This window comes from Condylura cristata, unplaced genomic scaffold (assembly GCF_000260355.1).
Source record: "Condylura cristata isolate star-nosed mole 26May11 unplaced genomic scaffold, ConCri1.0 scaffold00023, whole genome shotgun sequence".
In the NCBI taxonomy this organism is placed as follows: domain Eukaryota; kingdom Metazoa; phylum Chordata; class Mammalia; order Eulipotyphla; family Talpidae; genus Condylura; species Condylura cristata.
Genome location: NW_004567124.1, coordinates 27,928,024 through 27,954,375, shown reverse-complemented (window position 1 = coordinate 27,954,375; position 26,352 = coordinate 27,928,024). Strand labels below are relative to the sequence as shown.

The 26,352-nt window shown below is 42.4% G+C and overlaps 1 protein-coding gene across 1 annotated transcript in view; it reads right to left on the bottom strand.

The window, feature by feature from the left end:
• The window catches only part of RASGRP1 (RAS guanyl releasing protein 1 (calcium and DAG-regulated)), a 59,824-nt gene that overhangs the window by 32,645 nt on the left and 827 nt on the right, over window positions 1-26,352 (bottom strand). Inside the window, exon 2 of the mRNA XM_012728618.1 lies at window positions 22,288-22,472. Within this exon, the coding sequence (XP_012584072.1) occupies window positions 22,288-22,363 (76 nt within the window). The 5' untranslated portion in view covers window positions 22,364-22,472. The remainder of the gene's footprint in view (window positions 1-22,287; window positions 22,473-26,352) is intronic.

Here is a 26,352-nt window from a genome sequence, read left to right as displayed (position 1 = left end):
CCACCAGGGAGGGCCTTGAGCTCAGTTTTAAGGATGAAGGAACTGAGGTGTTGTGGGGATGGTGAGCAGCGGCTCCTGACAGGAATGACCTCTAACCCCCAGACACTTGTATCTCCTTGAATATCTGAGGGTGAGTGGGGTACGGACTGGGGAGAGCTCTGACTTTCGGTCACCTGCGCTATGAGGCTAACCCACTTACTCACACTCCCACTTCCCTTTTTCTCTCCAAGAACTCTTAGCTCACCTTTTCTTGGCAAGTATGGTACATACTCTAAAAATCTCTTTGGAGATCTGACGCTTAAACATACCACTTTTCATGACATCAATACAAATCAGTAATTGGCACCATACTGCTGAGACACCTGAGAGAACTTGGCAGGGCCCAGGCGCCAGCACCACATGGGTGAAAACACCAAGTCATCTGGGAGCTCACAGCCCCTGTGTTGGCGTGGGCTGGCCTCTCTCTCCTGCAGCGGTTGTGACCTCTACTCCCTTGGCCAAACTCGACATCAAAAGCCAACATTCTCCCTGGGCATGGCTTTTCTTCCAAAGTGTGAACCCTATGTAGAGGATGACCTAGATTTTTTGGATGAGCAACGGTGATCTATAAATGTCTAACCAAGCGCATGAAGCGCCTAAAGTGTAAAAGAGCTTTTAGCTGTGCCACCCCTGCTGGGAAGACAGCCCGCCTTCCATGGGGATTGCCCCTGCAATCTGGCCTGTGGTGTCTGAAGAGTAAGGGGGTGAGAGAAGTTGTGACAGAAGCTGTCCTCTTCAATTCTGCATATTGGCCTCAGTTCTAGGGGTAAAAGTGGGGGCCGGATTAGCACTAAAGGCACAAAGGCAGCGAGGAGGCCTGGGAGGTCCTGGACAGCCCCAGGATCTGAAGAAACAGCCATGGCTTTAAACTCTAAGAACCATTGCTGGGAGGTAGCACCAACTGAGAAGCCCACATGGCTGCTTCTCCAGGGCCTGGGGGTCTCTTGGGGGAACAATCAAATGATCTGACTGATGGCAGCTGAGCTGCCTGCAACACAACCTCCTTGGCTCACCATGACCATTCCCCACTACAGGATTGTGTTTAGCAGGGGGCTGCCAGCCACAGCTCCCCAAAGGACACAGACACTGCCTGCAGGTGGCCTGGAGGGAGGCCAGCAAGCGAGAGCGAGCCCAGAGGAGAAGACAAATGCAAACACAAGGGGAAGAAAATCTGGAACAGTGCTCTTTCCCCACTTGCTGGAGCACATTCCTCCGTTCATTCTAGTCTGTTTTTTTTTTTTTTCTGGGCCTCTTTTGCATATTTGTGGACAGGCTGAATAGGTGCTAAGAAGCAACAAGGGCAAGTTCCCAAACAGACTCACAGTGAAGTCATTCAAGGTCTATCTGAGACTGATTGGTTATTCTCAACCAGCCTTGGTCAGAAAGTTTTCCTCGCTGCTGACTTGGTCCCAAAGCCCTGCACACCCATCCAGATCACCCCATTCCAGTGCCCAGCCAAGAGGACTGAAGCACCCCCGGGTGTCGACACAAAATAGCAGTGCACCAAATGCCGTCTGGCCACACAACTGTTTTCACATAGAAACCGTCCTTGGCTTATATTCTCCACAATGAGCAGTCCCACACACAAAGCATCACATCTCCATGTATGGTAAAAGTAACTGAGCAAAGTTTTTGGAATCAAATAGAAGTTATTCTGAAAGTCCTCCCTCCTCTTCTTTGGGTCTCATTAAGACTAGATTCTTTGGCTACATACGGACACTGGGAAGCCCTCAAACAGTGGTGAATTGTTCTTACGGTTCAGCTGGATTTGGAATGCTATTTTGTTGTTCTCTTTTGTTTAGTCTGTGGCTATTCCAGATGTTTTACGAAACACATACTTTAACCACACACAGAATGGCTGTCCACTGTGCTCTGTCACCCTGTCTGTGCTAGTGAGCTCGGACTCGGTCCTCAAGCGCACCTCCACTCCCGAGCAGTGCTATTGTGGGACTTCTAAAATTTCTTCTAATGCTGCCGGGTTCCAAGTCACCCTGCCCTTGGACCATCACGGTAGGATTTCGTAAGAGCAGATTGAAGTGCTAGAAAGAAAAGTGCATGGGCCTTAGGGAACAGTGCAAAGAGAGGGCTATCTCTGGGCATGGGGCCTCCTCGTCAAAGGGAAACAAGAAACCGCGCCTACTCAGGACCCAAGTGCCAACAAGAATGTGCCTCAGACCAGCCCAAGTAACAAACTGATGCTATATCATCAACAATAACCCAACATGGATATTCTTCACGTTGCTACCACTTGGGAGATGGGAGAGCCATGAGGCATACTTGGCAATGCTGGAGGAAACACAACCTCTGACTAAAAGAAAGAAGTTATAGTTACAGTTTGGCCTGACTCCCTTTCTCACTGTCTCTCTGTTGTTCTCTTTTTGCCAACATACACCTAGTGCTTCCTGTGTGACAGGCACTGTGGCAGACATTTAACATATATTAATTCAAAGATACATGTGGCATGACGGTCACCGATAGATTAAGAAACTGAAGCAAAGAGGGGGCAAGGTAACTTTGCTGAGCTTTCACATCTATGAAAGGGCAACCTAGAATTCAAGCCCAGGCTGCCCAACCCTGGCATATAGCCTTCATCATTTCTGAACCTTGATTTGCTCATCTGCCAAGTGAGAGCTTGAAAATATCCTGTCCCCAGCTCTTCCAGCAGAGAGACAACCAGGAGATTAGTCAAGATAAAGAAAGAGCTTTGATATCTTTTGGGGAGAACAAAGTCCCAAACTAGTCCAAACCACTGTGTGATGTGGTTGAATTGTGGCTCCCAAATATCTAGGCTGCCTGACAGTTGTCACGACAGGCACATAAAACCCCAGGTCTGTTGCTGAAATACCAATAACTCACATTCAGTAGCGCTTTCTCACTGACTACCTTCTCCTTGCACATTAGCTCATTTGGACCTCACAGTAACACTGCAGGATGGGTGTGATTTTTTTTTTTAAGATTTATTTATTTATGTATACAGAACTGGGGTACAGCCCAGAGTTGCAGGGGCAGTGAGAGGATTCACCAGAGACATAGTGGGGAGCAGAACCGGCCTGCTGACGAAGTACACTGCTGAGGGGAACAGTGGGCGGGTCAGGAGAGGGCTGCCATGCCATGTGGGTCAGCTCCGGGGCAGGGATCCAACTCATGCTGAAGTGGCTTTAGCGTCTTAGTGCTGTGCTTTAACCTACTGTGCCACCAGGGAGGGCCCAAGGTTGTCATTTTTATTATTTCACAGATGAGGACACAGAGTAAGCCTAAAGTCTCACATCTGATGAGTGAATATTGAGAAGTGAGTTCTGGTTTTTGCTGCCCTTTCCATCACGTTCCACTGTCTCTCATTTTGAGAGTCTTATCTTAGCACTTGAGGGTTTCTGGGGCCAGCAATACATGCTAAATGAGAACACAGACAGTAGCCACTATCACGCATCAGTGTCCTGCATGCAGCATGTGGGCACCGGGCCAGGCCACATTACATACTCTCTTTCCCTAAATTTTACCACAGCTCTTCAAAGTAGCCATATTTCCTGGTTTCATGAATGAAGAAAAAGACTCAAAAGAGGTAAAATAACTGGTCAGTGGCTTAGCTAGGAAGTTGGAGGAAGGTGAGCTGCAAATTACTGTCCTAGTTATTCTATTATTAGGTGCTTGGGCTCTTAGTCTATGATGTTTCTGTGATGCCTTTGAAATGGGGATTCTCCCAGGAAAACAAAAAGGGGTGTTCACTTCCTGCTAGTTTCCTAGTGGGTATCATTGATAGCACTGAAGTCACAATAGAGAAGAACAGACATGAACTAACAGCTACTAGTAACCACGCACTTCCCATGAGGATGGAGTTAAATGCCCTTGAAGGAAGAAGTAGCTCAGGATTGGTAATCTCCAAATCGGATGTGTTTGTGTGTGTGTGTAGAGGGGCAGAGACTAGATGGTAAGAGAAATAACACAGTTTTTAAGAAGAAAAGGTAAAAATCAGAATCAAGGAACTATATGGACAAAGCAGCAACTACGTCTTAGAATGTTCTCTCAATCTGTGCTAATGTCAATGGCATTTAATTCCATTCACAGATGCAGACGGAACTGCCCTCTGACACACAGTGCCAATCTGCCATCTTAAGGATCACTGGAGTTTAAGGTGACAATGCAGTAGCACAAGGTGTCCTCAAGTAAGAAAAGCTGACCCCAAAGTTCAACAAGTCTCCCTAAGCCTTTGATTTTGATTAGGTTTCTCAAAATTTACCTATGGAGAAATCGACATTCTTAATGATTGAGAAGATAGGGAGAGATGCTCAGAGAAGATGAGAGTTTCTATGGGATCTACCAGATTGAGCCCAAGATTTCTTTGATTTGTGATTTCCTGCTCCACTGATCAACAGGTCCTTGGCCCACCTGCGGATGACTGCCCTGAGCAGCAGGAGGGTGCACTGAGGGCAGGGTTACCACACACATGCCCAGAAGTGCCACTGCACAGCCCTGACTTACCTGCGCACAGCACTTCTCACCGTCCACAATCCACAGACATGATCACGCCTCTCATAACCACCTTGTGAGATGGGGAGAGGTCACATGTAACAGAAAAGCACGATGACAAGGCTGGGATTTCAGCTTGTGCAACTGGCATCTGCTCAGGCTGAGGGGGGCAGTGCGGTGCCAGTTACTAAGCAGGTTGAATATCAGTCCTGACTAAACACCTAGCTGCTGGATAATGCCACTGGCTAGTGTCAAAGCTGGAGTTTCAGGATTGGATGTTCTCATCTCGAGTACAGGGGCTACTGCTCAATAAGCACCGCACTAGGCACTGTGTGTGTGTGTGTGTGTGTGTGTGTGTGTGTGTGTGAGCAGAGGTCACAGGGATCCTGTCCCAACAGATGTCCAGAGGGCCCTGGTCGTCCTATAGAACAGAATGCTGTGAGGCCTGGAGGGAGGTACAAACCAAACACAACTGCGGTGTGGAGAAGGAAAGCCAATTAGGCTGAAAGAAATGGTTCACCCTTCTTTGTGGACAGGCGGCATGTTAAGTGGGCCTTAAAGTGGAGGTCACATGGTGACAGATGAGTGGAAGTAAAGGGGTACTAGGCAGGGAAATGGTTTCTCCTTTACATATTGAGATAGTTAAAGTATATTTGGGAAAGGTTGTAAAAACCAACTGGCTGGATTAAAAAGCTTCAGCAGGTAGGGAGAGATGTGTGGAAAACAGATTGAGGCATAGGATGGGCACCTCCCATACTAAACTGGGGAACTGTCCTTACTCTGATCTTTGCTTCAAAATTCTGAAAAAGCAGATCACCTACAGACAGAAAAGCAGCACCCCATCACCCAGGATTCTATTCTCGTACCACCTGAGCACGACAGCACTTTTCAAGGTGGATCATTTCTATAGAGGAATCTTGGGCCTCATTTTGAGTTCTACTTGCATATCTTCTGCTTCCAGCAGAGCCCATGATGAGACAGAACTGCAGGAATGGCTCTAGTCAGTGTGAGTATGTCAATGTGTGTGTACTTGCTGCTACGGTGAGGTCACATCAGAGTATGGAATAAAAGTTGGCTTTTGCTGAATGTGACTTAGTTGTCATTTAACACTCACATTTTCTTTCCCACCCTGCTTTCCATCATCGTAACCCTCAATTTCCTTCTCTGTCCACACCTTCTCTGCCGCCTTTTGAAGCTAAGGGACGCTGAGAAGGCCAGCCATGGTTTCCAGGAAGCAACAGCTGACGAGCTATGCCACTCACATTGGAACAAATTCAGATCCCCTCAAAATACAACCAGTCAGCAAGGATGGGCTGAAAGCTGGCATAGATGGTAGCGGCACCAAGGACTGGCTGCCCTAGGATGTGCCTTACTATTTACTACTTATTCTGAATTGAAGGCACACCCCAAACCAGTATCTTTGTCTAATATCTGTCCCTAAAAGCAGAGAATAAAATTCCCCTCCCATACCTAGAGGCAGGAGATACCCTTGTCAGCCAGCACCAGGGCTTCCAAGGTCTCTTCCTATGTAAATAAACTGCAAAATTCCTTTCTAAATTTTACATAAATCTAAAAATGTTTTTGTCCTTTATTTTCTGCCCAGATTTACTATCTCCTTTCTAAAAACTATCTGAGCCTTGTTGGCCGGACCACAGGGTCCATATTTCTATGGATCTCTGTGCCTAAGATTAGTTTTTTCTTTCGCTAAACTTTCTCAATTTATTACTGGATCAGCCAAATGAACCAAAAGAGAGAAAGGGGGAGATCCTTGAAAACTTCCCCTATGATGGCTTCGTCTGCTTGGCTAAGAGTTTGATCACAGTTGGATAGACACTGCTATTTCATCTTTGGTCCCTCATATACACCAGCTGGCAATGGCTACCTCTGATCTCTGTTTGTGACTTCAGTGAAGTGGTGAGATTGTGTCCAGGAGGATAGTCCAGAGTGGAGTGTGAAATAGAAAAGACTTCAAGGCTTTCCTTGTACCTCCCACCCATTCACATGCTACTTATTGGAACCATTGGAAAGATTATGTGAAGATGCTAGAGACTTCAATATTCTTCAACTCACACTAGCATAATAGTCATTTAGAGTAGAGATAATGCAATGGAAAAAAAAAAGAAAAAAACTCACAATAGCTATGATTTTGAGTTTTAGTAGGTGGATTTTTTTCTTTTGCTAGTGAGGATTTATGATAATACTCTGCATGCTACCACGACTCACCTTTGAGAGAGTTTCAGGAAGGAAAAAGAAATCAATGGGCTTTCCATTTTAGGATGACTATGTTCTGGCTTATCCAGAAGCAATATAATGAATATTTTAAACCTGATTGATTTTTCAAGTTTCAGAACAACAAAAAAAATCCACAAATCAATAAAATTATCCCAGATGGATATAGATCATCAATGAGCATCAAATAACCTTTGTTATTTTAAATCTCAAAAACAAAACAAAAGCAACAAATAACCATAGAGACGTGAACAGGCATTCACCAAAAACAATGACTAAATGGCCAATAAAGTTACACAAACTATACACACTTGACAGAAACCAAGGAAATGCAAGCTAAGACCCTACATCTCTGTCATTATAAACCCACAAGAAAACAGATGACACTGCAGAAGGAGAAAAACAAGACTCCCTTCTGGACATGGGTTCCAGGACCTTAGCGCAGACTTATTTATTATATCAGTATTTCCAGGGATGGGGCATAGATTTTGCATTTTTAATATCCCCAAAGGGATTCTGATGATCAATGAAGTTTCATTTGATGAGTTTAAACCTTCTAGTTCATTACAAGCCACCAAATGACCACTTCTAATTTCAGACTTTAGTGATTTTTTTTTTCCAGCAGTTTTCAAGGCTAGACATGAGGGAAATACCAGACAATAGATGACTTGTCATCAACACTACAGACCCCCTGGTGAGGCTTGGTTATTTCTAATCATAAAGCCCAATCAGAAACACATCAAAAGTCAGCAAAACTCCCCTCCTTCTAGGGCCTGTACAGTCATATTCTAAGGGTTTTTTTTTTCTCCCTCAAGCCTTACTCTCAAAAATAAAAATATCAGTTCTCCTGTGCCTTCACAGGCTATCCTGACTCAGGTGCTTTGCTTATGGTATCCAAGCAGTCCTCTCTCCAAGCTCATGGATTCCAAGGAAATCTGTAACTTTCCAGGCATGAATGACGGTACGTCAAAAGCTCAATCCCAGGGAAAACTTGCTCGGCTTTGGACAGGGACATTTTATTCAGTATATACGGATATGAGGGGCTCATTTATCCAGCATATTAAAAACTGTGAAACATGTATTTGCCAAATATTTTCTCCCATCCTATAGCTTGGTGATTCATTAATGGTACTTTTTATGTGCACAATTTTTAAAATTTTATGAAGCCCAACTTGTTCAATATATTATTTATGGTAAATCCTATGCATTCTGTCCAAAAATGTTTATTCCAACCTTGCCAAAATAGTCTATATTTCCTCCTAGAAGTCTTACTGTTTTAATTTTATATTCAGTTCTTTGATTGATCTAGAATTATTTTTTTTGTGCATAGTGTGAGATACAGGTCACAGCTCATATTTTTCATAGATTATCAATTGTTTCATCACCATTTGTTGAGGGGACATTCTTTTCTCCATTGATTTGTTTTGGTTCTTTGTTGAAAATCACTTGCCCATATATGTGGATTTATCTGAATTTGACATTCAATTCCATGACATATTTCTCTACTTTATGACTATACCATATAGCAGCCTTGATTACTATAACTTTATAGTGAACTTTTAAATCAGGTAGTATAAATATTCTAACTTCCCTCTTCATTTTTTTAAAGATCATTTGGGTTATCCTAGGTCTTTCACTTTCATATAAGCTCTGGTTATTTGGCCTGGAAATTTTACTTTTTCAGTCTCTATTTTTTGAGCTACTGACTTGTGTTCAACTTCACTAAGCTTTTACTTTTCAACATTCAGCGTGATAGGAAGTCCATCCAGTGAACTGTCTTCTTGGTGTATTTTTTTTTTTTACTTCTAGACTTTTCACTTGGTTCCTTCCTTTCATTGTTTCCATTTCTCTGTTGAGCCTACTGTCTGCTCACCATACTTGAAATTCTTCAGCATACTTATAATCACTGTTTTAAATTCCCTATCGACTAATTTCAACATTTGTGTTACTTAAGAATTTGTTTCTATTTACGTTTTTTCCTTCTGATTTTATGTCTTTTAATTTTGCATCACATGCTGGTCTCTGTGGATACAACACTGAGAATTTGAATCATATATCTGTATAGAGGCATTTCATTTAATGCAGCCTTAAATTGATCCTGCTGTGACTAAGATTTAATCTTTGTTACAGTGGTCAAGAGTAGCTCCTGCTTTGGTGCTAGAGTGACCCAACTGCTGTGTTGTAGTCCCAGATGAGAGCCCAGAGAGGGAGAGTGCTGCATTCTGGCTGCTTGTTTCTATGGTATCTCACCACATTTATGCATAGGTTAGCATATGGTCAATGACTATGGGGACCCTTTCTCTCTAGTTGTATACTGTACACGTTCCACTCATCCCCAAGGCCCTGAATATAAGCTGTTCCCTTTGCCAGGCGCATGTTACTCTCTGGAATTTAGTCTTCTGAACCACAATTTGTAAAGTGCCTCCAGAGAAAGTCAAGATGAGTTTCGAGTTCACCTCTTTGTTTTTCCACTGTATTTACAACCAAAAGTCTGTTCTGTGTGTTTCCCATAAACTGAAAAAAGTCCCTGTATATATTTTGACAACTTTTACAGTTGTTAATAGCAAGAATGTAATTTCAATACCCAATATCCTATTATGGCTAGAAGTTTCTGTTTTGATGTTTAATACCTTTATGAATGGAAAGGTGCAGTACTTTGCCGAAACAAATCCATTTATTATCTGTCCTCATTGAAGTAAATAACTCATATTAATTCTCCATGCTCATTATCAAGTCACACATATATTTAACACTGTTGAAATCAAGAAGAAATAAAGGGCTAATTATTTGACTTTTTCCCTGGGTGCTGGCACCTTATACCCTCACAGATTTTACTCATATACCATTCAGAAAACTATTTCCTCTATTCTCTCACACCTGCCATGTCTATCTTAAAACCCACACTCTAAATCTGAAATTTAACAACATCTTTCACTGAATTCAGTATATTTCCAGATGTTGGTGTGGTAAACATTGTTTTGAGTACCCAGAACATCAGTCCTCTTTGGAGAAACATTCCTTCCTCAAATTTAATCATGTGAGTTTTAGAGAGAAATGCTCCATTCTTAAATTATTCCACCCATGTAAAACCACAGATGATTGGTTGAAGCAGTAGCCACCTACCCCGGATGGGACCACTCAATGTTATTCTCTGGAAAGTTTTCATTGAATTTGAGGGGAGAAAATTAAATCTCTAATGGCTAGAGGTGCAGGATTTGCAGGTGTTAGTGTCATATTCATGCCCTATGAGGAAACAAGGTTTCAGGAAGAGACTGCTTACTTGACAGAGAAACAGGTCAGAAAGAAGAGGGAGGAATGGAAATTGCAAGTGGCGGGTGGAGGAAGAAGAGCACTTGGGGGGGGGGTAGAAGGAGGCCAGTGTCTCCTGATGGTGTCCTAGTCCCTAATTTTAGATGTTCCCAAGGCCTACAGGCATCATGTGCTCTTCCTATGCTTTTGTTGGATGAAATACCTATATTGCTTATAATAAATTTTATAAGAAGTTCACATTGTATTTCTGTCCTAAGTATTAGGACAATGAGAGGATGACTTTCTGGAACCCTTGTTAATATAGCTCAAATTCATGTAAAATTTAAAATTATAGCACTACCTTCTTATTAGTTTCATATCTACTGTATCTAGCATGACAATAGCCTGGTAATTTCTGACACCCCCATTTCAACCAGAAAATGCTATCTTGTATCACCATGAGGCAATTTGAGACCCTTTGGCAGTCTGTGTTACTAATCAGATTATTTAAAAAAAAATTTAAAAAGATTTATGTATACGTACAGAACTGGGGTATAGGCCAGAGGTGCAGGGGCGGTGAGAGGATTCACCGGAGACAGAGTGGGGAGCATAACAGGTCGACTGATGAAGTACACTGCTGAGGGGAGTAGTGGGTGGGTCAGGAAGGGTCTGCTATGTGGGTCACCTCTGGGACAGGCTGAAGTTGCTTTAGCTTCTCAATGCTGTGCTTTAGCCTGCTGCACCACCAGGGAGGGCTCTATTTTAAACTTTTGAGGACACATGGTTCATTCCTTCCTTTCCCTAGTTTTTCTTAGGATCATCTTCCAGAATAATGTGTACTCAAATTCTCATCTCATGATCTGCTTCTGGGGAAACCCAAAGTAAGATAACTTTACATAAATTTTCACTCAGATTAAAATGAACTTAAACTTTCCCCGCTATTATTATCCATTTTACACGTGAGAAAACTGCAGTATACTATCTTCCTAAGGCCAACACTTGATGGTAGAGTCAAGATTGGATTCCAAAGAGCACAGTACTGAGTGGCCTCCTGTGACTTCCCCTACCATCTTGCAGAATCAGGCTGCACCACAGTCATGACATCTCCCTGATGAAAACTGGGTGTGCATGTGGGAGGGGTGCGGGGGGACCTAGAGAAGGGAGGAGAGTATTACACACTGTCATTTACCTAACTCCAACTTTCACCTATGACAATAGGATTGAAGATTCAGGTTTCTAGTTCTATTTTTTTTTTTAATTTTCCTAGATACCAGAAATTGCATATCTAAGAGATGAGCAGAGAATAGCTGAATGCAAAGTAGGATGTCAAGCACAGGTCATGAAAAATTATTTCAGTGGTGAAGTACCTCCTTTTTTATTCTCTTATTCTTCCCTCTTTAGACCAGCACACTGTATCTCATCATCTAAGAAAGCTAGAGCAAATTATCTCCTTGATTTTCTAAGCATCTAGCTCTCTTAAATTTGAGGATATTTTTCATGTGAAGATTTTATATAGGGGCCCTCCCTGGTGGTGCAGTGGGTTAGGACTCAGCACACTGCAAGCGAGCTGTAGCTGCTTCAGTGTGAGTTCAATCCCCAGTCCCAGAGGTGACCCACATGACATGGCAGACCTCTCCTGTCTCGCCTGCTGCTCCCCTCAGCAGTGTACTTCATCGATCTGCCTGTTCTGCTCCCCACTCTGTCTCTGGTGAAACCTCTCACTGCTAAGGCACCTCTGGCCTATACCCTAGTTCTGTATGCATAAATAAATAAATCTTTTAAAAAAAGATTTTATATGGGAACTCACAAGTATATACTGCAGTCAGCAAAATGAGGTAAGGAACTTCTAGGGGCTCATCCAGCTTCCACAGGGATCTGTACATGATTCTTTCTGATCTGCTTTACTTCTCCCACCCATATTAAAGCAAATCCCAAACATGACATTTCATCAACATATTGTTAACTCTATTAGTATATATACTATTTTAGTATATACTTTTTAAAAATAAGAACCTTAAGTTAAAAAAAAAAAAGCACATTGACAGGCTTAAAACAAAACCAATAGTAATTCCTTAATATAATCATTTAATCAGTAAGCATTCAAATTTTCAAATACATAAAATTAAATATTTATACAATATTATCTGAGTGCATGTGTGCACATATACGTACACACAACTTTTTTGAAAACAGGTTCAGACAATGACTGGAATATCCTTAAGTGTCTTTTAGTTCAATGAGTTCTCCTCCATCTTTCCTTCTTACAGTTTTGAAGACACTTTCTCAGTTGGGTGAAGTAAGTCACCCCAGAAAGACACTGGCAGTTGCTGACCAGGTAGTTGGCTCTCAGTGACAGGGGACAGAGAGGACAGAGGAACCAGACACAGTTAACATGGGACACTCTTTTTGGGGTCACAGCAGTGCCAAAAAGTCAGGAAAAGCCCACAGTCCCCTGCTGAAAGCAAGCACACACGCCTGTTAATTGAAGCTAGCCGGCAGCTGTCTCCTCAGGGCAGCACAGCAGAGGCTAAGTGGCCCACAGGCCAGCTTGAACTACCCAAGATTAGGTAAATAAGTGGTGAGCCCACTGAGGCAGGTTTGGATGGAGTAAATCTGGAACCCATGGTGCTAGTGAAGTGAGGAGAAAGGGGGGGGGGAAGCATTAAAAAGTCCCTAAGCATTTGCATTTGGCATTAAATAAGCAAATGTAAATTTAACCAAAATGACTAACTGCTCGTCAGATTTAGGGATACTCTGTAGGCTGTAACTACGCTTTAACAAGACAGACTCATAAATGATAATGCTGGCACATCTCTTGGCACACTGAATGCCCTGGGAGCATCCTTAAAATGAGACTGTTCAAGCGATTACACAAACAAGACATGCATGGAGTTTCAGTGCCTTCAGTTCCTACAACTCCGGCCAGCTCAGTTAATTGGTGCTGCCCGTTCAATCAGCTCTGTCCTGGCAGCACCTTTTGCCTTTTGGTGAGAAACTTTGCAGTCTCCCCACAGCCCCTGAACACTCTCTGGAAAAAACCAAAGCAGACAACACGGCTTGCCTCCCACACTGCCCACTGGCTCTTCTACATGGCAGAAGCATCACAGATGCACCAAACTGTAGCGTCCTCCTGTTTCTGCTATGCATCTTTCCCGGTTGCTACTTGTTGAGATTCTCTTAAGTTAATGAAGACACAGATCTTCTTTTGTTTCTTTAAAGTAAAGCTTCACTTCATCAAAACCCACCTGACTTTCTCTATATATTAAAAATAAGTCCACCTAGAATTTTAACTTCATGGGAACTTTTTTTTTGTTTCCTTCATTTCTTACAACACCATGGTTATCATAATTAGCATTTAGCATTAGAAAGGAATGAGCAACTACTTTTGTCTTCTAACATCCTTATTCCTCATTAGACTCTTCAGTTGCCAAGCAACCTTCTCTTTCATGTCCCATATTTGAAGGGATTAAACCAGAATGGTTTTTTAATCTGGATTTTAGGATAGAATAGCAACAAGGTATGCTGCACACCCCATCTCTTAATATACAGTAACATTGATTTCAAGATCATAATTATTTCAAATGTGAAGTATGGAAAACCATAAACTATAAAGTATCTACAACAAAAAAGTTAAGTGATTCTAGTTAGGTAAATAAGCATAGAAGAAAATCTAGAAGATATAACTGAAAATGTTAATAGTGCTTATCTTGCCAGATCTTTGTTAAATATAAGAATTTGTAAGAGTAGAAATTAAATTGCAATGTTTATACAAACATTGTTTATAAATGCTCAAAAGTTAACCGTTTAAGTCTATATAAGTGATAGATGTTATGTTAGGTACATCTGCCACAATAAACAAGTGTAAAGATAATATGGGCTCAGTCTGTATTGACAACTTGTAAAGGATGGAATTAAATTTGGTTGGCAGGTCTCAAGGATATTGGCACTTCAAATAGATCAAAATATTTTCTTTACTATGCAAATTTCTAAAGAACTTTTGTCAAGCCCACATTTTGCGTTATCCACACCATTCCATCTTCTCCTAGACATTTTCAGTCTCAGTAGTTATCTCAACAGTATCACAGTGAGGGACAGGGAGGTTCCAGGTTATAGAGTGAGGGTTCACGCCCTTGGGCTTAAGCCAGACAAAATCAGAAACAACACTAAAGCTTCTTTTTCTCTAGCAAAACTTATTGTGAAGTTGTTATTGATTAGCCACAACAGTGGAATATAGAATTGTATCATAATGGATTTACTAAAACCAATTAAACTGACAAAGAACATTCACGGAATCATTGGAATGGAGGTATTTTTTCAAGTTTATAGAAAAGATAAAAGGAACACACGCATTAACTACATAAAAATGTTAGACATCGCCACATTAAAAATCCCTAAACTAACATAAAAATAGAAATGAGAAAGAGGGAAAGGCCTATAGCAAAGGATATTCAAAGAGTTAATAGCTCTATTCCTATAAAAAGTTTTTGTAAATTTCTAATAATGAAACATTAAGCAACTGATAGATAAAATATGATCACAAAATTGGAAACAAAATCATGAAAACACACAACAGAAGCTTGGTTTTAGATCCCAATAATTCTCTTATTAGGGGAATTAAACAAATGATTAAACAAATGAGATGGGAATCAAATAGACACACAATAGGAATCACAAAGAACAGAAAGTTACAAAATTGAAGTTTGGTTGGTCAGAAATTATAGCTAGCTTAATTTTTAGAAGAGGTAAACTTAAAAAACAAAATGGCGATAACCTTGACTCCCAAGTAAGAATCTTTCAGCTTTGGGGTTCTCCCTGGTGACTCAGGGGTTAAGTGTCAGCACTATCACTGCTAAGGCCTGAGTTCAATCCCAGTCAGGGAGCTGACCCACAGATGGCACAACAGCCCTCTCCAGTCTTGCCTGCTTCTCCGCTCAGCCTCTAGTGCATCCCCTCAGTCCCCTGTACCTCTGGCCTACACTCCAGTTCTTCTACACACACACACACACACACACACAATTTAAAAAAAAAAAAAAAGAGCTTCTCTCTCACTTTTGTTTGGAAGTTCCACTGTCAAAATCACTTTAAGAAAACGTGTCACCCTCAATGATATTTGATACCTTATCTCTAAAGTACACAGATCTTTCTTTTTGAAGAACACACAGAGAGTTGCTTCATAAGATAGATGAAGGAAGCCAAAGACCTATAGTAATTATTTCCTTCTAATTAGATGATACTAAACAGGGATTCCAATTTTTAGCTTTCTTTCCCATCACAGCCTTTTGGTATGTTAGTGCATTCTGCAGCTGGGAGAAAGCAGTGTGCAGGTAAATGGGTCCTAGTGGGCTTTCCAGGGGTGAGGCTGAAGATGAAGCCATGATTAGAAATGTTTGTCCATATTTATGGTGGAAATACTCCCAACACAGGGAACGTCAAGTCCCTGCTGACTTTAAGAGCCGAGCTGAGAAGAGAGGCCCAGAGCATAGCATGTCATTGTCTAGCACTGAAGCCTCAGAGCAGTTTATGGTAGAACGTGGGCACATATTAGGAAATGCTACATTTTGAAGATTTCCTGCAGTTATAAATTAAGTGTAAGTTTAAATGATCTAATTTTTAATGATGGCTGTGTTTAACAAATGGCTTGCAAAATTCCTAAAAATGTAGCAATCTGTTCTTGCAGATTAAGACTTCAGAATTGTGATGACATTAAATTGAGTGTGGTGTCCCATGCCCAGGAAGCTAGCATGGCTTACGCTTTTGCTCTTTCCCTGCTGTTTTCCTATCCGTGAAGCTAGGATCCCAAACAGGTGGCAGCTCAAGCTTTCTGCAGACCAAGACACAAAGTCTAGCAGTAGTACTTGCTTCAGACAGAAGGAACAGGGCCCACCATCAGGAGGTGGCCCCAGTGGGGGCCCTTGCGGGAAGGTACTGCACTTCAAGGAACCTTGTCCTGTGGTCTCACTATCCAATCACTCCTGTATCAAAGACTGAAAATATGGTTGTTGCTTTTACACGATCTCCCAATGTGTTTCCCTACAGATTTCAGAAACGTCATTTCAAACATTGCCAAAAAATCTGTCAGAAAAGACACTTTGAGAAAAATACTTAGAGGAAGCACCTTCCCAGTCCTCCCCTCCTCAGTTGAATTGGAACTTGTAGGTCTGTCCCCCATAGGGCACCCACGGCCTACAGGAAGTGAGTAAACTGGTCTGAGTGTGGCTCATAGATAGTATGTCGACTGGAATGCTGCCTTGAGTGTAAGCAATGAAACTGCAGCCATAATATATACTCTCACTTTGCTTGTTTCCATGGTCAAAAGATTGACAGGCCAGTAGTTCTGAGGAATTTATACAGCTGAGAAGGGGGGAAATGTAGGAGCTGAACTGAGTGGCCCAGTGACTGCAAACCTGCTCAAGGACAGGCCCTCACTAGTGACAGGTGACTGCTTTAGAGACTTCCAGGAGGCTGCCCATGTGCTCTTCTAACTTAGCTAATGGAAGAAACCCTTTGGTTAATGCTTTTTAGAAGATGTGTATCTTTCAGATTTCCATGTTTTACTTGAAAGCCTGAGGAAATGCTCGAGATGTTCATGATGCAGGTGGACAGTATTTTTCAAAAATAGATAATGGGTCACCGCCATCAAAGTCAGAGTGACTTTGGCTGAATGAAAATCTCTCAGAACTGAATGTTGAACATCCCCCCTCCTTCTCCTCCCCAGGGTGAAGTTCATTTAAAGTTGAAGAAAGCATTTGCCTCAGAGACAAACAGACTGGAGTTCTGATCTCAGTGTTCTCCCATTAATGAACTGGGTCTCCACAGGTTAATATCCCTAAACTTCAATCCCTGATTAAAGAAGCAAAATAGTAACTACCCATACGGTTGTCAGAAAGGTTAATGCAACCACTTTGGTTGGACTGGACAGAGCCCACAGGCAGTGCCTAACCACTGTCAGTGTTTCCTGCTCTCAGCCCCTTTCTCAGCAGTAAATTTCCCATTCGTTTGGGCTTCCCTAACTAAAATGCTTAGTGTTGCTGGGACACTGTCAATCTTAGGCACAAACATTTTCAAGATGACCTGTTTCTCTGCACCAAAAAGGTCTTCTATAAACACCACCACCACGAGGACACAGATGAGCATGAAGGGGGTTTCCCATCCCCTTTCTTAGGCCTGGCAATCACCATAACTCTCATCCATGAGAGGGCAGATGTGTCTGTCTGGGGCACTTTGCGATGTTAGGTTGTCAAATATGCAGTAGAGACACTCTGGAATAAATGGCATTCTGATTACAGATAGGATGGAATTCATTCCTGAGGGTAGCAACAGCCATGTCCGGGAACTGCTCTTATGTCTAGAAGAGTTAGGACATAGGTCCCCTAGGACCATCCCTTACATGTGAAATTTTGTGGTCTGTCTGTGGCTGGGGTTCCACCGTGGGGCAGCCATGGTCTCCTTCTTGAGGCCCACGTGATCAACAGTGGCCCAGGTGGCTTGGGCTCCTTACTGATGCTGCTCGGGGCTTTGTTCCTTGTCTGGTCTCAGGCCTGAGCACCCTGAGCCATGGCCTGTGGCTCCTTTGTCTCTCTGGTCACTGTGCTGTGCTGCTCAGGCTTTCAGTTGCAGAGAGGTGAGGAGGACCTAACCTTTCCTTTGCCATGGAGAGAACTGCAATCCGAATAGGTGTGTTTTTGCCTACTTTGGCTCTAATTATTTTTTAAAGATTTATTTATTTATACACATAAGAACTGGGGTTTCAGGCAGAGGTGCGGGTGTGAGAAGATTCACCAGAGAGTGGGGAGCAAAACAGACAGATGTATTGAAATACACTGCTGAGGGGAGCAGTGTGTGGGTCAGGAGAGGTCTGCCCTGCCATGTGGGTCACCTCCCTCCCCCCACCCCCACATCCACCCTGGGACCCTGGGGCTGGGAATTGAATTCATGTTGCAGTGGTTGTGGACAGCCTACTAGCACTTTGCTCTAACCTGTTGTGCCACCAGGGAGGGCCCTGACTATAGCTTTTTAAGGAGGTATACTGTTTTATCCTTAATTACTTGAGGTATATAAAATGCTTTTAATATCCAACTGTTTCATAATGTGGGAACTAAAACTGTTGTTCTAGGGTATTTCTGGTTTGAGAGGTCTTTGAATGGCATCAATATAATATACAGGGTAATTTTAATTAACACTTTGTTCAGAGAGGAATTCAAGCAGACACACCTGTTATACAAGTGATGTGTGCAATAAACACGTCTTGCACTGAATGGAGTTGAATCTATGCTAGGAGAGGTCATGCCTGCAGAATGGTGAGGCCTTGCAATCTCATCTGACCAAAGGCAAGCTTGTCCCGGACCTATTGCAGCTCAGGCCGCAGACAGCTGCCGAGAGCAGGAAGGAGGACATGCTTCTAAATTGTAGTACAGAACACTCTTCATGTTTCCTTTCCAACTGGGGGAATTGAGAATCTCAATTTTCAGAGATTGTTTCATTTTATTTTTCAGTTATCCAGGAGACAACAATACCCGACCTGCCCACTTCAGAGTTTTGATTAAAAAAAATAATTATAATGCATATGGAACTCCTAGGGAAAAAAGTCTATAAATATAAGATACCAGGTAAGATGTGTTTCTCTTCACAATGACATGACAACACTAAGTTTCTTCCTGCACCCCACGAGGCACCAGAAGAGCTACTTGCTGAAGGTCCCTTTCTGGAAAATACTTCCAATTTTCTCTCTGAGGATGTCAGAAGAAGACAAATGAGGAGCTTTGTGAATTTGGACACCTGAACCCTTCCATTTGGCCCCCAATACTAGCAGCTTTCTTACAAAGTGAAAATATTTTAAAAAGCCCAGATGATCTCATAGGTCTTTTGTGCCTCTGAAACAGATGGTATGATTCACATACATTTGACATAAGTGTACCAGGTTGTGGTGATTTGCCTCGTTATGCTCAGCTGAAGAGTGGATTAACTAGCAGTAATATGCTGGGAATGTAAAGCATGACCCCCCGATTAAAACAGAAGGTGGGAGTGAGTTGTTTCATGGGTAAAGCTATGAACTATGACTCAAGGATCTGAGTTGCTAATCGTAGATATGTAACCTTGGTTGTGACATTGGGAGGGTTGCTAGGGGCCTTTCAGAGTAACCTTAATTTGTATGTGCCGGTCACCTATCCTTACAAGTATTGTAATAAGTCTGTGCTCTGAGAACAGTGTGGGTGGTAATTAAAGGTTAATAATCTTAAAGTGAGAGAGCCCTCGGGAAAACCTGCCAAATGCCTGTGACGCCTTCGAGAGCGTTCAGACTATTACTTAGAACTGCCATGAAAACGTAAAATCCTGTCTCCAGCAGATCTGCCTGCTGCGCATGCCCTGCAAGGCAAGCATTAGTCCTGTCCTGTGCTAGCCAACTTTTTTCGATGCCTAGGTTACCCCTTGTGGCTACTGAGAACCTGAAATATGGCTAATGAACCTTAGGAGCTAAACTCCACATCTGATTTAATTTTAATCAATTGAAATATATATGTAAAGAGCCACACGTGGCTGCCAGCTGCCACACTGGACGGCACAGTTCTAACTCAAATGTCTTCAAAGCAGCAGTGTGAGTATGAGGCTGAGAAAATAGTAGAAATTAACTAGTCTTCATGTGCCAAAGAAATTCTTTTCCTTCTTTTTTAATCCCACAGTGGCAAGAAGAGTAGCTGAAACCAGGCTCTGAATTGATAAATTACCCCCTTAAAAAAAATTTCCCCACACTCCTATACTTTTTGCTAAGCTACACTGCTTTACTGCAAAGTAAAACTTTTCTGTGCAAGCCTGAGACAATAACTAGAAAGGCAGAATTCAAGAGAAATCTTCGCCTCACTGTACTATTCTCAGGTCACCTCTGAACACCTACAGAAACAGGCACACATGTGATCTTGGGTTTTGTCTAAGCCCAACAACCGGAGCTCCACTCACTTCTGTACTCAATCTCCCCCTCCCCCTTAGCTGCGTGGGCTGATGACGAGAGGCAGGAGCGCCGTCAAAAATCACAGAAGCAGGTGCTGCCTCCTATTCCCTCCAGACTTTTGCCTCTCTCTTTGCTTTTTTCACAAAAACCTGAGGCAGGAAACTGTAGTCAGGAAACAAAGAAATGTGCAAGCTTACCTTCCTGCACTCCTGTGGTCCAAGAAAGGTTTGAATAATCAGTGGCACTATCTCTTTCCCCCGATCTATGCCCTCACCCCTGAAGTGAACTTAAATGCTACATGGTATAAAGAAGTTCTTCCTCCTGCACACCTTAGTTTATTACTGTTTTGTGTATATTTTTCTCCCAACAACATACTTCTCAGATATTCCAAACTCTAGTAACAAACAGAAAAGGGGTTCAATCCCTCCAATTCTCCTTGCATACTTCCCAGCATGGGATCAGATACAAATATGGGTCGATGCTTCTTGACAATGGATAAAAGATTATTAGACTCAATGGGAATTTTATAGCTTTTGGAGTTTAAGATTGTGGCTTTTTTTTTTTTTTTCTGGTTCAACATATTCTTGAAAACGTTCAGTCCTTGTAGGATTTACGGAGAAGTGTAGACTAGGCTGTTGGTAGATTAGGTTTTCTGGGGCAAGAACATGAGAATCAGCCATGTATTTTTCAGGCTGATGTCATGATTATTTGACGGTCAGGCAAACAGCCCGAGCTCAGCCGGCAGCAGCAGGACAAGTAGCAGCAGGAGGTACTGGACAAATACACTGCCAGTCCCCTGTTCACTCAACACTCAGATGGAAAGAGAACACGCACTCTTAGTCAATAACCACAGTGTCCCACTAGAGACCAGCGAATATGACCACCGGGACTACAAGAAACACTGCAGTTCATTCCAGGTGGGAACCAGCAAAAGCAAAGTCCGTGACGAACGAGGGCTCCGGGCAGCCGGCTCCTGCTCACCTCCCTGTCTGCTACGATACCCTCACATGCATGTTTTCTGAGTGAAATCACTTTCAAATAGCAAACCATTCATTCTGCCGCCAGATACTTTCTGAACTGAAAGATTAGCATATTAAAATTTAATCCTAGATGATTAATAAAAATACTTCTTTGTTTCCAAGTTAAAAAGTCTACAACACACAGTAAAGCAGAGATTCTCAACGGGGTTTTCAGATCAACTGCATCAGCATCACCTGGGAACTTGTTGCAAACATACATTCCTGGGCCCCACCTCAGACCTACTGAAACTTTGGGAGTGGGGCGCTAGAATCCGCGTTATTAAAAAAAGAAGAAAAAGCCAGGTGACATTTGAGAACCAGTGTTTAAACCAATGTTGAAATCACTGAAGTTATTCTTTTCAATGTCATACGAAATTGAACTAAACGAGTATTCCTTAATTGCCAAGTCTGCCAGTTCTACAAGGTCTGACTAAGTTCTTATCCTGACATACCAGCTGATAATCCCTAGTTCTGAGTTCTGATACATCTGCATGCAGTACTGCCTGTGATTGGATCAGGCCACCCTCCACTCCCCAGACATCAGAGCTGGAAATCTACACATTTCCCATCAATTTTCATCTCTCTGTTTTTGGAAGAGAGCAACTATTCAGTACATTTCAATCACTACTTCACAAATAACAATCACAAGAGACAGTTGCTTGCGAAAAACAAACACCAGGTCATCTTTGCAGACTGTTGCTTGTCAGTTACACTAAGATGCACATCCTTCACTACTGGGACAGGAAACGAGAACACACAGATCTAGATAAATCACCGTAGATCTGGGTCTGCATTTATCTTCCAGATCCCTAGCCCTCAATCTCCAGGCTTAATAACCAGTATCTCCCAGCCACAGACACTCTGGCTTTCTTGGGTGCCTTCCTATTCCACCTCAATTACCCTCTGGATTGGCAGGGGAATTTATTAACTCTTTTGTCCAAATGATTCAAAGGCTTTCAAATTTCTGTATGATAACGTTTGCTCATGTAACATTGTCTTGATGTGTCCCATGAACACCAGGACAGAAAAATGTCAGCGCACCAGATGCACAAGAGCATATCATGCTATATTTTCATCACCAGAAGCACCGCTGTCCTCAGAAAAATGAAATGCAAACTCTCCACAGTTAAACTTTTCTCATTTTAAATCGCACCTCTCCTCACGACCTAGTACACCCACATAGTCATGTGCCACAGGCACGGCACACTGTCTCCAAAATTTCAAAGGCTCAAACGCTATTTTTAAAGTCAAAATACAATTTAAGTTGCTAATCTATAAAGCACTCTCTAAAGAAGAACAAGTAATACAGCAATTTTTATATATGTGGGTAGCTAGCCAACTCACCGAAAGACTGAATGCAGCTGTCGATCAGATCGTCGAGACTGGCTCCTTTGGCTAAATGTCCCAGAGACACCATCATTCGGAACTGGGTGATCTGGGCCAGGCTAGGCTGGGAGGGGAAGGGACTGTTGGGTTGCTTTGCCTCTAGTTTTGCTTTAGGGGCAGCTCTGCAGCCATGAGAAGGTTTCCTGGGGAAAGAGAGAAGAATGTGAGCTCAAGCAGGTCAGCCAGGCAAAGAAGAAACTGGCAGCTCAGGCAGATTGGAGAAGAAAGGAGTAGAGATAAAACAATTAATCTGGGAGCTGGACTGATAGAAGACATACCCCTCCCACTTGGCAAACGCACCAAACGGACTGGTTGGCTGTTAAAGAGACATCTCCCAAGTAAATAACAAGGTGAGATGTCAGGCTTACGACTAGAATATTCATCCTGGGGTTAGGTTTGGCCTACTACATGCAATTCCTGCAATGGAGAGGCACACACAGTCTATCTGGTAGTCCTTACTCCTTAGCAATATATATGTTTCTATGCTAGCCACTTGGCCACAGTCTTGAGTCTTGAGGATTTTTTTTAAGTTTGTCACATATTCAGTTGAACTCATTCACCTTGAGTGAATACCAGAGATGCTACAGAAAGGCAGGCAGCCTCAGAAACATTTAAGGACATTGGGGGATAAGTCAAAGGTCGAGGATTTGTGAGCAGGGGGTGAAAGAATACAGTCATGATATTTAAACTTTAAGCATAGCCCTCCTTGCTCACAAATCTTGTCTGTTTTTGAGGTTCTGGTTTTCATTATTGACAATGCAGGTAAATGTTATGCATTATTTTTATCATTAAGCATTCTGTGAAGCCGGTCCTTAGAGGTTAAGAGAAAGCAAAGCTTATAAGAGCTTTATTCCATATTCCATATCTAAGCACAAAGGATGAATCTGGATATGAAAGTTCCTTCATCCACTTTCACTAATCTTTGTCTTTGCTCATGAACTCATCAGAACAAGTTTGAAAAATGATGAAAGGCTAATCGAACATTTCATTTTCCCTCCCTTTAAAAAACAAACACATACACAGAAAAAGAACCACCATCTCTGAAGACCCTTCCATGATGTATGATTGCTGCTGGCAATGTCACTGAGCACATACTAAGTGTGCCTCTCTTCTCTCTACTATGAATTTGCTTATTTCATAGTTTCTATCAAAGAGGAAATGAAAAAGAGAGAAAAAGAAAATATATCTAAGATCATTCATTTTAGCTGCTATTTTTTATTAGCATCACTGACCAATACATGAGTATTATGTGTAAGCCAAAATGATAGGTCAGAGGGACCACAGCTAAGTGGTCTGAGGGTACTTTGTAAATTGTCCAACACTCATTCTATCTTGGTCGTTGTTTAAAGGGATCTGGAAGTTTCTTGTGGAAATTGAGTTAAAGAATCAACCCCAGACCATGAAAAGATGAATCTTAAATCAGTATCCTGTGGGTGTCAATGATAAGTAGTGTGATACTGTCAGAGGAGGGAGAGCAGGTTTCCAGTGCAGTAGTGGGGAAAGTTTCTCTGACAAGATAGAATCTCTAATGGAAGGAACTTAGATCAAATTATACACCAAGTACACACAAATTCTGGGAAATCAGCCTGCTGAAAGACAGTGTGCCCAACTGGGGGCCACTCTGTATGGGTCCAGCTGTGAACAGAACACCCTGGCCTTTCATGTTCTGTTTCAAATGAATTCCAGGCTCCTGGCATGGTGGCGGCCAATGGGGTTAGTTTTGACCTGGGATGAGCCCAGTGAAATAAAATTGGAGATTTGCTAAGCCGAAGCAGTGATTTTGAAAGATCAAGTTGGTGTTACAAGATTCGATCAAGTTCTTTCCCATTTTACCCTGGCCTTGTGATGGCCCCAGAATCAGACCAATATCTGAAAACTAAAGAAAATTATAATGGCCACAGTGAATTGAGTAACTCAGTGTGGTTCTGTACTGGAGATTTTACATGGTTTTAAAGTTCACTGCCCCAAAAGATACCTCCATTTTATGATGTTGGAAAGAAGGTTTGTGACATAACCAAGGTTGTACAGCTCAGACATGCCAGATAAGAGATTTGTACTCTGACTTTACTTAGTAACTATTTACCATGCCTGGAATGGTTCTCTTTTACTACACTGGAACTAGCAAGTAGACCATCACCAAAAAAAAAAAAAAAAAAAGGCTGAAAAGATCAAGTCAACTTAAGACAAAATCTTCTGAAAGCTGAGCTGATAGTACAAAGGCTAAATTTTGATTCTTCTTCCTTCTGCAAGTCCTGAAACAGTCCCCAGGCTGGAAGAACTCTTTGTTATGGTCATGCAAGCCCCTTAACTATAGATGTGGAAGTACAGGCTCAGCAGGGCAATGTGCCGGATACAGAACCTGGTGTAAGTTAGAACTCCTGTGGCCATATCATGCTCCCCAGCTCCCTTCCTGAAAGCTCTGGCAACTCTCTAAACCTGGGGCCAGTTGTCAGGTGTTGGGATTACTTTGATTCCTGCCTTAGCTGCTGCCTTTTACCTCTGAGACCTCCATGCAAGGTAGAGTTGGAGAAGATGAAAATAAAGTCCTTCTCAGTAAAATTCTCTTTTTTCTCCTCAACCTCTACATTACTTCTCCCTGTCCATGGAGAAGAGGCAAGTGCACCTAGAGGTTTTGCTGCCACTTAAAGCTCTCCGTGCTGGGGCTGGCAGATGACTACCTCTCCCTGTCTTTCAGTTGACAGATCCAAGGATAATTCCATTTTTCTCTCACTTCATAGCATGGATCATTAAGGACCCTGAACTTGGCTCTGATTTTCTAGTTTCACCAGTATGGGAAACTAGTTTAATTCACGGGGCAATTCTCAGAGGTAGCTACTTTTACCAGAACTAGGATGGGCTAGGGTAGATTCAGGTAGAAAGAAGGAAGCTGAAGTGTATATTCAAGGTAGGAGGAAGAGTGAAAGATGTAATCCAGAGAGGCTCAGAAGGCCTGGATGTGAAAAAAAAAAGGAAAAGAGAAACTATTTAAAAGCCAAACTACAACTGGAGAAGTCTAGGAAGATGAGGTTATCTACAGCATAAACTAGGAAACTTGGTTTTTTTTATAGTGCAATCTGACTGGCTGCTTTGTGACAAACCTTCAAATCACTGTTTCTTCTGGTGAAATAGCTGCAGATAAGGATTTACAAAATGTATTGTTAGAGCAGATCTAAGGGTGTCTTAATCCTTAGAATGAATTGCCTGGAAGTCTTCAAAGGCATATTTTTAAAGGACAGCAGCCCAGTGGCCAATTTCCTTGTGAATTAAAAAGAACAAGGCTTAAAAAACATTTTTTTTTAAACACAAGAGAAACAAACTGAGATGTTTTCTCAAACTAAAAGCAGCCAGTGTCCCCTGGCATCTGCTGAAGGACATTGTCAAATCTGAAGTGGTTCAGGTGAAAACCCTCTCCAGACATAGGTATCTCAGGTTGACCTTTTAATGAAATCCATCTGAGAAGGATAAAGGATGAAAAGGACAAAGATAATGGAAACTTCTACAACTTTGTTTTCAGCACAGGGTAGCTCTGAGGATTCCTTCTAGTTCTGTCCGTTCCCTACCCCGTTAATATAGACTCAATTAAATACTGAAGCCTCTCCCCTCAACCTAGGTAACCCCTCAATCCAGAGCAAGATATAGGGCTGGGCTCTCTAGGGATAAACGGAGGTGTGAGGGGTTACAGAAAGGGTCAAGAAAATTTAGCTCCAGAAAGTCCAACAAGGCAAAGCTTCCTGCCTCACTAGGTATGCTTGTGCGCCAGAACTCACGTCAGAATCCATTGGGATGAGTTGGGAAGTGCCCAGCTCTGAGGCGATCCCAGGCTTTTGGGAGGCTCCCCATCATTCTGAGGCACAGGTTCAGTTACCTGGCCCCTCCAGGTCTTTTTCTCCTTGCAAGTCTTTTCACCTACTGTCATGCTACCCTCATCTCCTGTCGCCCCAAGACCGTCCTAGAACATCTCAGGGGAGAGGAGCACAAATATCCACCCATGTTATATAAGTGACCACTGCTGCTCAACTGCCT